General features: G+C 39.2%; 3 protein-coding genes across 4 annotated transcripts in view; 2 read left to right on the top strand and 1 right to left on the bottom strand.

The window, feature by feature from the left end:
• Positions 1 to 296: 296 nt before the first annotated feature.
• Positions 297 to 3,269, bottom strand: LOC109477740. Its single transcript, XM_019779085.1, has 4 exons — positions 2,981 to 3,269; positions 2,524 to 2,778; positions 1,894 to 2,062; positions 297 to 1,320 (listed from the first exon to the last, which is right to left on the bottom strand). Exons 1-4 carry the CDS (start codon positions 3,176 to 3,178, stop codon positions 878 to 880), a joined length of 1,065 nt encoding a protein of 354 aa, XP_019634644.1. The 5' UTR covers positions 3,179 to 3,269; the 3' UTR covers positions 297 to 877.
• A 1,432-nt stretch (positions 3,270 to 4,701) lies between these two features.
• Positions 4,702 to 14,845, top strand: LOC109477863 (kidney mitochondrial carrier protein 1-like). Of its 2 annotated transcripts, XM_019779303.1 has the most exons (11): positions 4,702 to 4,934; positions 6,600 to 6,749; positions 7,656 to 7,809; positions 8,589 to 8,683; positions 9,109 to 9,189; positions 10,877 to 10,965; positions 11,536 to 11,637; positions 11,880 to 12,004; positions 12,170 to 12,314; positions 12,482 to 12,562; positions 12,722 to 14,845. In XM_019779303.1, the coding sequence occupies exons 2-11, from the start codon at positions 6,677 to 6,679 to the stop codon at positions 12,761 to 12,763; spliced, it is 987 nt and encodes a 328-aa protein (XP_019634862.1). In that variant the 5' UTR covers positions 4,702 to 4,934; positions 6,600 to 6,676; the 3' UTR covers positions 12,764 to 14,845. The 2 variants fall into 2 exon arrangements, with proteins under 2 accessions (XP_019634862.1, XP_019634863.1); XM_019779304.1 differs by lacking the exon at positions 9,109 to 9,189 and having other exon boundaries at positions 4,704 to 4,934.
• Positions 14,218 to 15,397, top strand: part of LOC109477739 (guanylate cyclase soluble subunit beta-2-like) — an 11,245-nt gene continuing 10,065 nt past the window's right edge. The window contains exon 1 of the mRNA XM_019779084.1: positions 14,218 to 14,226. Coding sequence (XP_019634643.1) covers positions 14,218 to 14,226 — 9 coding nt within the window. The remainder of the gene's footprint in view (positions 14,227 to 15,397) is intronic.

Raw genomic sequence — 15,397 nt, 5'->3', positions numbered from 1 at the left:
TCACGGGATGTTGCTGTATGGTAATAGCAGCGACCTCTATCCACTTTGCCTGTACTGCATGAATTGCTCGACTGTACTGCATGAAACGTTTCCAAACTGTTTGGATTTGGTTTCCGAACTAGATTTGGTTCCATTGCTTTGTCTACATAAAAGCATTGAAGAATGAAATACCATATACGCATAAATATACGAAGAAATCAAAGATCATATAAGCATTGAAAGACTAGTCTTTACTTCTGTATACATGTATTTATTTGTCGTTCATTCGTTCACAAACACACTTAACGTTGGTTAGTTAGTAACACTGACCAATGGATAGATTGCTGCATGACAGCAGTATATGGCAACACACTTCTCAAAACAAAACAAAGCGTCAATAATAATCGTCAATAGTATACATCTTGCAATTGGATTACAACTCTATGTCGATCTGTAAGAAAAAAAAAGATAAAGTATACTGGTCCTTATTTAGTGCAAAGGACACGATTTAAACTGCATTTTTCCAATCAAGAAGATATATATATATGATATATATGGCATGGGTGAAATAATCATGGCTTGATATCACAAAAACGCTACGTATACATCACGCATGGGAGTGACAAAGTCTCTACACCTGCGCACAATTTTATTGGCTATTATACACCCTACTGAACGTAGGCACTCCGTCGCTTGACTAATTTACTTATACTAGTATATACGTAGCTCCGCTAGGCACTTTAGTAGGCTGATACTGACAAGTAAACACTTCACCTTCTTTACATATACTAGTATTGATATGGCTCTTTTCAAACTTTGAATTTCTCTCCCATGCACCATATGAACTTTAATTGTATGCCACACATGACACGTTATCATTTTTTTCTTTCCTTCTGATTTATTTCAGAAGGAAACCAGAGAAGGTGCAGTATTTGTCGTAATCATTAGAATAGATGTAATCATTCTTTCTCAGCACCACAGACACAGTGTCCCCAACTGCAAGCTCGAGGATCAGGCTGTTACCAGACATGTCGGCACTGTAGTGTGACTCTTCATCCATTTTAGAGTTATTTTCAAAAATGGCCGTTTGAATAGTGTTATTCACCACCAAGTAAACTGCCATTTGGGGCACTTCAATAGCTTTGTACATGAAGTATGTAAACATATAGGCGCCTGCTGTGTTGCAGGTGAAGATACCATCGTCGGGGTTGTAAGAGTTGCCGATGTTGACATACACGTGGTCAAAGATTACCCGTGTATGCCCGGTCACAGGTCCAAGAGGCGTTGTTCTGGATGCAGAGAAGGCTACAGCCGGGCCTGTTGTTGTGGTTGTTGCTGTATCTGTGAAAATATATGCAAAATTTAATACACTGAAAATTTAGATCCATGACTGAAAAAGTTTAAAGAAGTGGAGTCGACTATTCAATCGCCACGAGCATTTACATTGAACATTATGTATTTGTCAATCATTGTTATTTCTGAACTAAAATCACTGCACGCGTACGAATAGTTGGATTTACCATTTATAGTAATCATAAATGCCAGTGACGTTGGGTGATGTTTGCTTTATAAAGAGTACCGGATGGAATTTACAACGGTAGTAAAAAAAGTCGACTAGCTAGTCAGGTACATTGTAATTTCGAATGTAAATGACTTGACAATTATTTACTACTATTGTAAACTCCGGTAAGCTTGCAAAATCAACACTACTACATTTTATACGACCATTGGTAAATATTTTCGTGCGCATGAATCAAAGAATGATGTAATCATTCTTACGATTGCCAAGTCTACGTACTATCATAATAATTTCTATTAATGGATACAAACTCCTTTGGGAGTTTTTATAAAGTAGTGCTACATATGTACCTACCAGTATCACTTTGGTGACTAAATTAGAAAATAATTTCTTACCAGCCTCCAGATGAGATAGCCTGGACTCGCACTGGCTGATGGAATCACTCTGCTGTTCCACGAGGGTCCTCAGATCGTCTAAGTCCCGACTTTGCTGACGGACGAGGGTCTTCAGTTCGTCGATGGTTTGATTTTGCTGCTGAATGGTCAGTTCGAGGATAGTAGCCCTCTGTGTTTGAAAGATCGACGCATAAATACAGACGTCAAAAAAGGGAAACAGGAACAGTGAATTTTCTGACCGAAGTTTTGACATGGTTTTAAATAGAGCAAATAGAAACAAAATATTCGCATTGTTGTTGCCATTGGCTCGCGTACAATACAAGGTCAGTAGCCATTGGTAATATACTGAAGTTACTGTAATTTCGAAGCGGTCAATTCTACATGCGAACGATCTATATATGCCGCAGTTGTTTCGCCTTTTTACCAACCTTATTTACTTTGTTCACCAAACTTCAGTAAATCGTAGCCCTGCATGTATGTACACTAATGTGCAATTTTTGTAGCAAAAGTTGATGATAAGTCAGAAGAACATATTGTGGCCTGTGATTCTTCGCAATATGTACATGTACATGCATATAACGTAAGGAGTACACTAAGTAGTAACGCTACACCTTGACCTTGCATATTTACCTGTTCACCTTGCAGTACCAGTAACTCAATCTCATTGCGTGTTGTTTCCATGGCTTGCGTGACGTTGGCCAGGTCTCTCGCCATTTCCTCGTCACGCGTCTTGCCTTCTGCCTGATCTCCTGCCACTTTTGCCAGCCCTGTGCTTGTGTTGTTGACGTCCCAGGCCAAGTTTTGTACTTGTTCCGAGAGATCGTCCAGGCTTGAAGACAGGTGCTTCATGCGCTGTTTTTCCAGGGTTCTGTCCCTCTCAATGTCCTGAAATACGTCATTTGTCGCCGTTAAGGAACTTTTCATGTCCACTTCAGTGTGCACTGTTCTGTAAAGCATCTGTATATACATAAATAGACTTGAACAGAAAAGAAACTTCCTCGCGCAATTTAAGCTGGTTCCTAAGTGGGGTAACTGAAAATTTAATCTTGAAAAGTTTGTACCATGTGTTATAAGAATCCGTTCTTACCTGCAATCTTGTTGAAACGTTTGCTGGCACCAAGCAGACTCCATCGCTGTTTTGTACCGACAACAAGAAGGAATATTCGCAGAACCCAGTCTGTACGTACTTCTGGTGGTACACGGGCCATTGATAGTTAGGCAGAACGTTCTGACCATGGCCTCCAGCGGCTAGAAAAACGCAGCTGAAAAAGAGGAGAAACTGCATGACGCATGACAGTGGACGCTCGTCAACTTGTCAAGCACACGGTGTGGCTCTTAAGACTTTCTTAAGGTTGACGTTGGAAATCCCCACAAAATTTCGAGGAAGTACTAGTATTTCAAGTTTCTATACGTGGAAAGTAATTTGCATGACAGTACCACGTGACATATGATGCGGGTAATGTATATTTGTAGCACTGTAAATTTTTGGCATCTTTCCAGTAGAGTAGTGAATGCACTGGCTTGGGTCTCGCATGCTGAGACATTGCAAATCTCCGCTTGGTCTTGCGTAACGTGCTGAAAGTTTCATGTTCAAGGAGAGCCCTGACACTTAGCTAGAGAGATCAGGGCCTTGGTACACCAGGATCTCCTTATAACCTTCTTGGTATTACCAACCTCCTTGGTATTACTAAAGCAAATCAATCAGTTCTTACTCAATATACATGTAACGTTACTTACGTATACCGCGGTATGTTGCGAGTGGCATTATATCCCGTTGATGATGGTTTGATAATGCGCAAAAAACAGCCCTGTGCAAAAACCAAACAGGTTCAATACTTAAGAACCAGGGAACAATGAAATCATGATATCAACTATTTATTATAATTTTAATTATTTGGGGTTGATTTTTAGTTTCTCTTTTTTTTCTCCATTGAGGGTATTAACCTTGGAGTCACCCCCCGCAAAATGTATGTACGAGCCACTTTTTTTTAGGAATGTCTGAGTCAGTGATTATGTGCGTAACTGTTGATGTCGATGTAACTTTGTTGCAGATCTTGAGTTTTATGGATGACAATATACGGAACCGGGATGTCGGATGATTTTCAGTAGCAAGTTTTTTCTTTTTTCTAATTCTTGATTTTTTTAATACTTGTGATACCAGTAAAAGCAAAAGACACCAACTGGTGCTACTCATCACGGCAACCTCTTGACAAGCGATGAATGATTCAGTCAAGATCGAATATTTGGATAGAGAGGTCTCATCCGTCATCGCAATTTCTGATTCTAGTGAAGTTCAAAATAACTTTTTCTAGTCTTTGCTTGTACCAGATGGCATCATTAATCATGACTATCCTCTCAAACATGTCAAAAATGTGTAATTATCATCAGCTATTATCTTCTTGCGCGCTTCAGTCTATCAGTCATCCGGTACTTTCCACTTGTAAAAATGTGACTGCTACGTCATCCGTCTGTGATTGGCTATACCACTTCCACTACCACTGGATGCGGAGGGAGATAACACTCTGGTTACAAATATAGCCACAGTTCTATTGCAAATAAATGGTCTAAAATGTATGATATCATAATATATCTTGGATATAAAATCATAACAGAATGATCGATGCGAGAAATAGACCAACCTCCCCCAAAGTACTCAGTCTGATGGTTGCATCCAGCGCGGGTAAGCACCATATTTAGGACACGCCAGTCATGGCAGCTTGCCAGAAGACAAAGTCCAGTTAGCCAATCAGCGCGTGTTGTTCACGTGAACTGGGCCTGGTAGAGGGTGATCAGCGCCGTGTGTTCACGTGCTCATGTTGCTGCTGTCAGAAACACCCGCCTTCGTGCTTATTTCCATATCGTGTGCCAGCGCTAGGATCCCACATATTCAGACGACATAAAATCTTCAACATTTTTACCCAATTCCCACCGGCGAATCCTTTCCAGTCTAAGATATCTTGCGTGATACAAGTGAAGGAAGATATTCTGAGGGAAAAATCCGCTATTCTGTGGGAAATATCTTTAGTTTTGCGACAGAGAAGGTGAGACTCTTCGAATCTTTACCGGTCACTCGACTTTTACGGTTATAGCAGATGGTATTTTGGGATTTAAAGTTGGTGTTAGTACACGCGATTTTAATCCACAAAAAATCTCAGAGGATCATTTCTAGTAGCCTTGGTTAAGGTAGTGTTACCTTTGGTGTCATTTCATGGTGTAGAAATGGATTTTTTTCATCCTTCGTGAACATACGGCAAAACGTGAGCACGTGATTGTTTGGAGTGCCAACGATATGTCTGGTATCAGCGACCTCAAATACCACTTTTCTGGTCAAATCAGTTCTGATACGTGTTCCTCTAATCGTTATGACGTTAACAACATCCTACAGTGTTGAGTTTCTTCATTTTTATGATCATAAACGGTGGGTATTTCGGAGATTTAAATGTACCGTATGGTGTGTAACTCGACCGTTTGTCGGGGGGCAGTTTGTAGGTGTGGCTGGGGGAGGCGAATTAATTTGCATTTATTTGGTTTTTGTCACCTTCAGTAAGGCTTCACTTCTCGTACTGCATGTATATTAACTCATCTTTTTCAAGACACAGTTTCCTTCACAGTGTATGGGTTTTCAAAAGTATTTTTCCAGAAAACGTGTGTTTTCATTTTTTTGATACTTCAAAATATGTTTTTTTTAATTAGTCAATTTTTTTATAACGTGAAGGCCACTACCATGTGTAAGAAGTCTATCTCGTAAAAATACGGATTCTGTAGTTGATATTTATGTTTAGACAACTGCAGGAAAGCTCAAAACGTTCGGCTTGCGTTATGTCTACAGTCTAGACACCCAACAGCATAAATTTGGAAAGGCCATTTCACCCCAGAGTAATTACGGCAATGCTATGATTTATTTTATGCGGAACTCATGTGTATCTGTTCTCAGTTCCCTTCAAGTTAATAAGTCATTTGTTTTGATTGGAAAAATGATTCACAGAGATTAACTGAATTTATTCCACTTTTATGGTGGTGGCAGTTGTCTTAGAAAATTTTCCATTCCATGTTTTTCTTGTCACAGTGCACAGTGCACTTTACCAGATACCAGATCTCACATGATCTCTTGGCCCTTTGCCTGCACGCCCTGGAGTAGATTCTAGATGTGATTTGCAGTGCTGATCTCAGTCAGCAAAATCCCAGCTGTCTAGACTTGGACGGTCAGCCTGACCTCAACCTGGCATCCCCTTCCTTTGGGGCACTGACCATCAGTGACTCTGCTTTATTTTTGGCAAGTCAGGCAAAGGTCGATACGAATTTGAAACTCTGGCTATGTTCGTAGCTATGTGAACCCAGACCCAGAAGTATTTCCTGTCTGAACCACAACGTCTGAACCCCAAATCAACTGGGCAGTTTTATCACAAACACTCAAGTACTAGTAAGTTTCACTTAGCATTTTCTCCTGGGTTATCAGAGAGGCAAGATGCATTGTATACAACAGTGATACCCTGTCAGCAAGTCCAGCAATAGTGTTGTGCCAAATTTGATAACAGTACTATGGTGCTCTGATAGTATGGGTGCAAGTGCACCTGACACCCTACTACATTAGGACATGGCCTACGTGGACGATACAGCATGTGAACAGTAAGGTTACCAGAAGATTTTGCCCTTGTTGATATTAATAGCTATCAGTATTATATATATATGTCACATATATATTACAGAAGAAAATCAGTGGCAGAGAGGCAGTGGTGATATAGAACAACCGGCATTTCTGGAGAAAGAGGTGCACAGGAAGGGAATGTCACAACTACAACCCCTGAATTGGAGGCCTTTCATCCTTGGAGGACTTGCATCATGTACAGCAGAGTTTGGTAAGACATTCAATTCATACTTTCTTACGCAGTCAGGGACAAACCAGAAACAGCCATGTTGGTGCGGGCATTTTTTAAAGGCAAAAGTTTCATTCTCTCCTATTATGCTGTTACAGTTACATTTCTGTCAACTTTTTGTATGAATCAATAACTATGAATGTGTTTCTTGTACCGACTAACTTTCAATTTTTCCTTCTCTGCATTGCCATCACAATCTATGCTTTGTCAGGAAGCATTTGTAGACAATGCCTTGACATTTTGGACCTTTGCTGTACACAAGTAATCCACCAGCCATTCACTGATGAACAAAGAAACATTGAGAAACCTGCCTGATTTAGAACCCCAATGCTGGTGTTTGTTTACAGCCCATGTTGAAAAGACCTGGGCCTTTTCAAACAGGCAGGGGGAATGCCAGACTCTGTTTCTTATGGGGGGTCACGTTTCTTGGACCAGTTCCAAATGGAAAGGTGCCAAGGGATACAAGGCCACAACTGGAGAGTAGACAACAGCTCTCTGAAGAAATTGTATGCAAGACCAGATGGGAAAGATTAAAGTGCTCTTATAAGTTATTCATATAGAAATAAAAAAGTCTATTTTAGTGGTGTCTGACCTATGCAAACAATCATGGTGACATTGATTGATGGAGCATATGCCTTGCAAATGACCCAGGCAAATGACCAGTGCATGTAAGGTGCATGGCAGGTTTTGGGGGTATGGGACATACCACAGTTGAGGGGCATTGTGTCATGTCCTTGTAAAGAGATGTCATGTGATGTCATTTCTTATGCTAATCAACAATCATGCTTGTCACCTCTTCTTCGTTTAAGTAATTATGATACCAGCAAACAGACCACTTTGAGGAATGTTACATTTATGAATGGAGCTTGTTTTTTTATTTTTTTTCAGGGACCTTTCCTATAGACACCACCAAGACAAGGCTACAAGTCCAAGGCCAGATTGCCATTGAAGATGCCAAGTTCAAACAAGTCAAGTACAGGGGCATGCTCCATGCCTTCATCAAAATTACACAAGAGGAAGGGCTCAAGGCACTGTACTCTGGGTGAGTTGTCATGTGATGTTGTTAAGTAATTAATATAAATAAGCCCTAACGGTCACATTATACAAAAGACTGCAAACATGATTGAGTCACGTGAACTGTACTTTGGACTATGGTAGCAAAGTTTATCACATGCTAAAGTGTCACGTGTGTATTAGTAACAGGTAACGTATTTGGTCAAACTCAAAAGTCCTCAGCAATTGAAAGACCATTTGACGTGGCAGTTTGTTGAATGTTCTAAAGGACATTGGCATGTTGATGTTTTGACTCGGACAATAGGGTCCAAAGTCTACTGTTGGCAGTTGTGTGGGGATGTACGATTACAGCAAAGGGGAGGTTAGCCCAACAACAATTCAACCGTGTGTGTTTAGTCCAGAAATACTAACTTGGAATAAGGTGCTTGTAATATTATTGGCAGGAAAGGGTCAGTTGACTTCTCGTAGCCATCATAAATGGTAATGTTTGCACAATGATTCATACTCAGAAATAATTTGTCTGGCATGTACTCCCACAATGAATAGAATGCTTGGAGTTTGTGGCATTAAGCTAATTTAGCTGTGTGACACGTCGACAATTTTGAAAGGATTGTACTGGAAAGGAGGACATTGTACTCTGAATGATGCAATCATTGGAAGGCTAGTCTAAAGACTGTATTCAAATACAGATCAATATTTGGACAAACTGGAGTAAGTTGCAAGTTCCAAAAATCAAACTGGCTTGTGGATTACCTGAAGTGCACTTCATTATTGCTTATCATTAACTATTCAACATTTTTTGCTTAGCATTGCCCCAGCTATCCTGAGACAGGCTTCCTATGGGACCATTAAGATAGGGACATACTACTCTCTGAAGAGAGCTTTCACCGATAATCCTGAAGGTGAGACCTCTTATAATGTTCTTACTAAGCTTGAAATGTAAGATGTAGAGATGTATTTGTAAGGTGAGGTTCTTGTGGAGGTGAGGTACTTGTGGATTAAGGCAGATTTCTGTAGATATGTAGGTATGTTAAAGACCCACCCACCCCTTAAAGTATTGGTAGAATCAACATATTTAGGAGTCATGTTGTTACTTTGACCTTGGTTGTCTCACGAACTGGAAAGAATTTCACCACTCTAGCACATGAGGGAAAAAAGTTTGATTGACTGTGTTTTCATTCTTTTGTCACCTCACAAACTTGTTGGAAATGACTACTTTGAATTGTTGACCTGAATCAATAGATACAAGAAAAGTTGAAGATAACCAAGTTCAAAGTGTGTAGGGCTGAGGTCAGTTTGTAATTAGGTTGGTTATGCCGTTTTCCAGCCACAAAATTCCATGAGGGTCCAAGGGATTTAGCAACAGTTGATGTTAAACCAGAATTTGCATTGGACGTTAAGAAACCAAGTAAGAGCTGTGTTTCACCAGCTATTCATAACTGTAGCATACACATCCTTTGGCCAAAGTAGTGCAGCAACAGATCTGAACAACTATGATAATTTGAATGTTTATTACAATATGCCCATTGAAGTTGACCAGATTGATGCAGTGTTTGGAAATGAACACTGGTAAAAATGAATACTGCTGAGGCGTCAAAAGGTGGTGTATGCTGCTTGTGTTGTTGAGTTTTTATGTTTTCAAAATTAGTTTGTTAGTTAGCTGTTTTTGCTAATAATGTTTTGAAACATGTATATGTGCTAGTACATATGTTGCTGTCCTTTTGAATTGGTACCAGAGAATCTTGAAAAACAAAGATTCCAGACCTGGAAATCTAATTTCAAGGCTTAGTTGTAAATTAAAGCTAAGAGAAGTACTTGAAACCTATTCTCATAGTGTGCTGTATCTGTCACTGCCAGATGCCAACAATAACAGCACTTGCGAAAGAAAAAAGAGGCCCAAAATGTTAGATGTTTTGGAACCTTGGTTCAATCAATCAATGCGGTAAAGACTAAAAAGGACAGCAACACGTACATGCACTATCTTCTAGACTATTAAATATCAAAGAGTCTTGGGTTAGATTTTTAGCTGCAATTTATAGATGCGATAACATGATTAACTTTGATATTGGCAAAAATATCAGGTTTTGCTCGTCATTGGATTTTTATGTTCGGAAAAGATTAAGGCCTCGGATATTCTCTCCAAGAAGAGAGAACAAAAGCTCTGCCAATATTACAGTTAAACAAGTTAGTCCCCTTTTTTGACCACCACATTTGTGGAAAGGTTACCTTTGGTGGGAATGCCATATGCATGTGAAAAAGAGAATTTTTGGATAGCAATATGTCTGCCTATGGCACAGGATAAGGTTCGCACACATGGCGGAGCAGCAGGCGCCGCGTGTGGACCGGTGCTCACTCGCCCGGCGCGGCATCAGACGCTGGGGACCCTCGATAAGGTTACTGTATTGTGCATGCGATGTGCACCGTCACCTTCTAGCTCCTTCTCTTCTATTTCTTGCTTTTCTTCACTCTCGTCATACCTTACAAAGTCTTCATGATATAAATGTTGAGTTGAACCTGCCAGATCCAAGGGTAGTTTGCATGCTCAAAGCATACTATTTGTCATAATTAACTAAATCAGGACAAAAATTCAACATTGTTGAGATAGGGAATCATTTTCTTTTGTTATGATTGTAACTGTCACTGAAAATAGTCATAAAATGTAACTCTGTATATGTATGTAGATACAACTGTCAGTAATAGTAGTAGTAACAGCATTAAGATAGATGTGTATCCAGTATTGTAATTTTAACCATTTCGCTACAATGTACTCCAGAAAAGCTTACTTATGTTCACTCAGAGGGTTGGTATTCAGAGAGCACAGATGTGGGGGAATCAGTTAACTCCAGGATGTTTTTGCTATGAGTCATATGATATTATCTGTTTCCTGTAAAAGTGTAAAATCTGTTGTTAAATAACTGCTTTTTGGATGCTGGCAGGTAAACATAAATCAGCAATTCTACCTTCCTTAATTTCTTCCCTAGCTTTTCTTTTGGTGTTGAATTTGTGATTGTTGGGGGGATATGCTCCAGTAGATCTTGCATCTAGTGTGCCAGTATTGTTTCTGTGTAGTTCAACCTGTTGTTTTTGTGTTACAGAAAAAGAGAGCCTGGCAGTGAACCTTTTCTGTGGAATGGCTGCTGGTGTCATCAGTTCTTCAATTGCAAACCCCACTGATGTACTCAAGGTAGGTGCCCGCTAGTCTTCAGCACGCACTATTCACTGCAGTTATTCTTGGTTCTCCAAGTTTCAGATCCTTTAGCTTGTATGTTTGAATAGGTTGTCATGGTTAGAAGTCTGCTTATTGCACAAGTGCATTAGTAAGCACCAGTTCCTGGTGACAAGAGCTGTTAATGGGCACTCCTGGATATCTGATACTCCTCCAGGTTACAAAGGTACCATTGAGTTGATGATCAGTCAAAGAGCATGTAGTCTAGTTCACATTACCAAACATGTAGTAGTAGGCTATTGTATGTGTTCACAGGATTGTGATTTAGTACAAAATGTACACAGTGTACGTATTGTTTGTTTTTAAATTTCAAATGTGTCAGTTCTGAATCCCAAGTTTTCTTCCCCTATTATAAACCCTTATATTAAGTTCTTGTTTCCAAAGTGTTCGTAGCAAGCAAGGTGCCTATGTTGTATATTACAGGTAGTAACATGTGACTATTACATGTATTTATGTAATGTGTAGATAGCAAAAAACAGTTCTTTCATGTCTTTATGTCATACATGTAACTAAACTTCTACATTCCAGGTGAGGATGCAGGCTCAGGGATTGGCCTGTATGGGCAATGGCAGTATGATGGGAGCTTTCATGACTATAGCACAGCAGGAGGGAACAAGAGGGCTGTGGAGGGTGAGTGGGCTCTGTCAGCTGTGTTAGTCACTACTGTGCATTTGGAGTTGACATCGATAGATTTGAGAAGAAAAGAGTCAGATCTGTATATGATGGCGCAAGAATGTTAAATCTTCTATAGACCAGAACTCATTAAAGGAAACCTAAAACATGATAAAAATCAATTCTATGAGGTTTAGTTTGTGTGACACAAAAGTAAATGTTCTTGACTAAACATCAGAAAATGTTCTTGTTCCTACCAGGGTGTCGGGCCTACAGCACAGAGAGCAGCAGTTGTTGCAGGAGTCTTGCTGTCTGTTTATGACTGGAGCAAGAGCAAAGTGTTGGAGTCCAAACTGTTGGAAGACACTGTGTTCACACATTTCATGTAAGTATAAGCATAAATCCATTTTCCTCTTTCTTTGTTGACAAGAATATCTACTACCGTAACAGTAGAAGCAGGATTTTGAAGGATGTTGTACAATGAAAAGTAGATAAAATGAACATTTACCGATGTAACTAAAACTGATTTTTTTTCTTGTTGTTTCTCCAGATGTAGTTTTGTTGCTGGTTTGGCTGGGACAGTGGCTTCAAACCCGATTGATGTAGTGAAGACCCGAATGATGAACCAGAGAGCCCTGAAAAATAATCAAAATGCTTCTACAATCTACAAAAACTCCTGCGACTGCCTTATCAAGGTAACAATGTCCAATATTTGTTGAATTCAAATTTAATGTTTTGTCATACATGGTAGTACAGTACACTTACCTTATAGTTGCTTCTTTGGACGTTTGGAAAATTCAGTGTTAATTCAAAACATGTTAGTTGGATTTATTGTAACATTCTGGATTTTTTTCCTTTTCAGACTGCAAGACACGAAGGAGTAAAGTCATTGTACAGAGGTTTCGTCCCCAACTGGTTGAGACTCGGCCCATGGAACATTATTGTATCCTTTTTCACAAATTCTATGTATCTATCTTATCCGTTTTTCTGCTTTTCTCTGTTTGTATATGATACAATTGATGACAAGATCAAGGTCCCATAGATATCGTATTAACTTCTTTTCCTGGTTTGACAGCAAATGTCCTTAACTCCTTTTTATCAGTTCTTCATCACATACGAGCAGCTCAAGAGACTCAACATTTAAGCAGGCCTTCGTCACCAAGACGCAGGCGTACTTGTACCTACAGACGAGGCAATGTCACTGTACAGACAGCAATATACAATGCAAGACTCTGCTACTTAGCTAATAAGGCAAATCTTTCTTCAATTCGAAGAGTTGAGTTCAGCACAAAACTCTGGTGGCCGAACCTTGAAATAAAATAAAACCAAGCTATTCAAATTTGGAAGCATCTACAACAATTAAATATCACAAGGCAAAAACAGTTACATCAATTTATCAAAGAATTAGTATTCTTTTGGACATAGCATTCATCAAGGTATAGTGCTGGACTTGATTCTTGGTACAAAAAAAGTTGGATTTGTTCAAAGTTCCTCATGTTAATGTTTTGACATTTTTTTAATGCAAAGATAAAATACTTGTACCACTTTAATCTTATCCCTGCTGCCTAACCCCGTAACCATTAAAAACTTGGTGCTTAAAGGCTACTTGAGCAAGGAGAAGGTTAACATGAGATCTGCTAAGAGAAGTTGTTCTTTTGGAAATGGCAGTTGTGCCCAGCTGTCCTATGGTAAAACACAAAAAAAAGTTATTTTTATATGTTTTGACATGTTTGTAGAGGTAGATTCGTCAGAAAGTACACAGGATCAAAAAAGGATTTTGCCATTATAGCAGGCAGTAACGTAGGGGTAGCTTCACACCACAAAAGATTCTAGTTTGCTTCCACGGCAAATTTTTAAAAACTGTCGACAACATTTTGCCAGGATACAGTTGCGTAATTTGGAAGTTTTGACTTTCCTATAGATTCACCTAAAGTCTTGATCAAAACTTATGGATATTTATATGTTAATTTAGCTACTACATGAAAGCTTTTTATATTGTGCTATGTAGATCATGTTTTTGTTATCTTAAAACGTGCAAGATGTCCATATTTGATAAAATGTAAATTTAATATTGAAGTGACAAAAAGTATACTAAACAATATTTTACTTTTTTCTGTAATCTTAAATTTTGACCTCTGTCATCCTAGATGTTTTGGTCATTTAAGAAAAAGGTGTGCAATTACTCGAAAAAGTATGTATATTCAAAAAAAGTACTGTGTATATATGTGAGCCTGTATCTTTTTTTACAGTATTATGTGCATGTACATCTATATTACAGCTGTCAAATATGTATTTATCCTAAATTATGTTGACACTCGATGTGTGCAAATGGGGAAAACAATATAGTGACAAATAATATAGAATTTCAGGTTGCTCCTTTGTCGTAGAATGTTTTTGCTGTAGAGGTACAAAAAGAGAAAGCCATGTGAAGGGAATGTTTTTGGTGATGTTTGAGGCGGGATTTTCTGTTGCTGTGTTTGGCTATGTCAGGTTTTCAACTGATAGTTCTCCCTTTGAAACGTAATCCTTTGATAATAGCCCAGATCAAAAATGTTCAGGGCTTCTATCATTCGTTACTTGGTTTTCTAGGAAGTTAACATGTTGAAGGTTAGAATATTAAATGGAAATGACATAGTCAGATATTCAACAGGTGACTTGATTATTAGAAACTTGATGTTGTACAAGTTGGGTTGCTGTTTTGCTGAAGTGTACTGGAAAAAAAGTGAAGAAGAAAAGGAGTGTTGAAATGGCAAAAGCAAAAAAGAAGGTTCATTGTCTTTTGTATGATTACATGTAAAGCTGTATTGTTTTGAAATGTTACAACAGACTATATATCTATCAATCAATGGTTATATGCATGTACTGTATACTCTCCAGGGATTCCTTATTTCGTATGAATGTAAATAGCTGTTAATATGTACGTATACTACATGTAAAGATGTTAGTTGTGTTGCTTCTATTCCTCATTTTCCTAATTTCCTACAGTACTTGAAGTAACTTTACTTGGTGGCCCAGTGTATATTATTTCCCCCACACACAATAATCCTGTCCTTGCAATTTTGTCAGGTATCCTTATGATGATTCTTCAGCATTGTCACTTGTTGCATATCTTGAGATCAGTTATGTTGGCCAGTATGAAATGGATAGCACTATAACACAATGCCTGGAGTTTTCTGTACCACACATAAGCAGCAATAAATACGGCAACCTTTGCTTACCTTTGGAATATCTTGTCCTGTCGTCGTTTGAACCAGGTACCATAGGGCTTATTCACCACAGATTGTCACGTGACTCTCCCCCTGGCGTCCGCCATTTTGGGGCTATCGCTATGCATTATGCTATGCAAACTCTTGGCGATAGTTGTGTATTTTGGGCCACAACACAACACTCTACACATCCTGATACAACGCTTCCAGACTCTTAGAGGGTTTGAACCGATGTTGTGTGTAAAAACTTCGGCCCAGTACCAAATACGAAGCTAAGTCGCGTCAATGGACTCCGCTGGCGGTAGACGCCGTCTCGATCAGACTGATCAAAACTCAACAAAAACGGGTCAATCCCAACAGATTTTATTTTGTTCCAGTAACGAGAGGTATGAGTGGTGGTAAACTCTTCGTGTAATAGGACAAAGGACAGTTTACCTAACGTTTGTCGGCCATTTCAATGCTTGGAAACTCGCTGTAGGCGCTGTAGCCCCAAAATGGCGTCGCACGGGACGCCATTTTGGGGCTACAGCGAGCAACGGTCGAAGCTGGTCATATAAACTCAATACAACTAG

The sequence above is a fragment of the Branchiostoma belcheri genome, unplaced genomic scaffold, assembly GCF_001625305.1.
Source record: "Branchiostoma belcheri isolate BF01 breed outbred unplaced genomic scaffold, Haploidv18h27 scaffold41, whole genome shotgun sequence".
NCBI lineage: Eukaryota > Metazoa > Chordata > Leptocardii > Amphioxiformes > Branchiostomatidae > Branchiostoma > Branchiostoma belcheri.
This window is presented reverse-complemented; position numbering and strand designations above follow the sequence as displayed.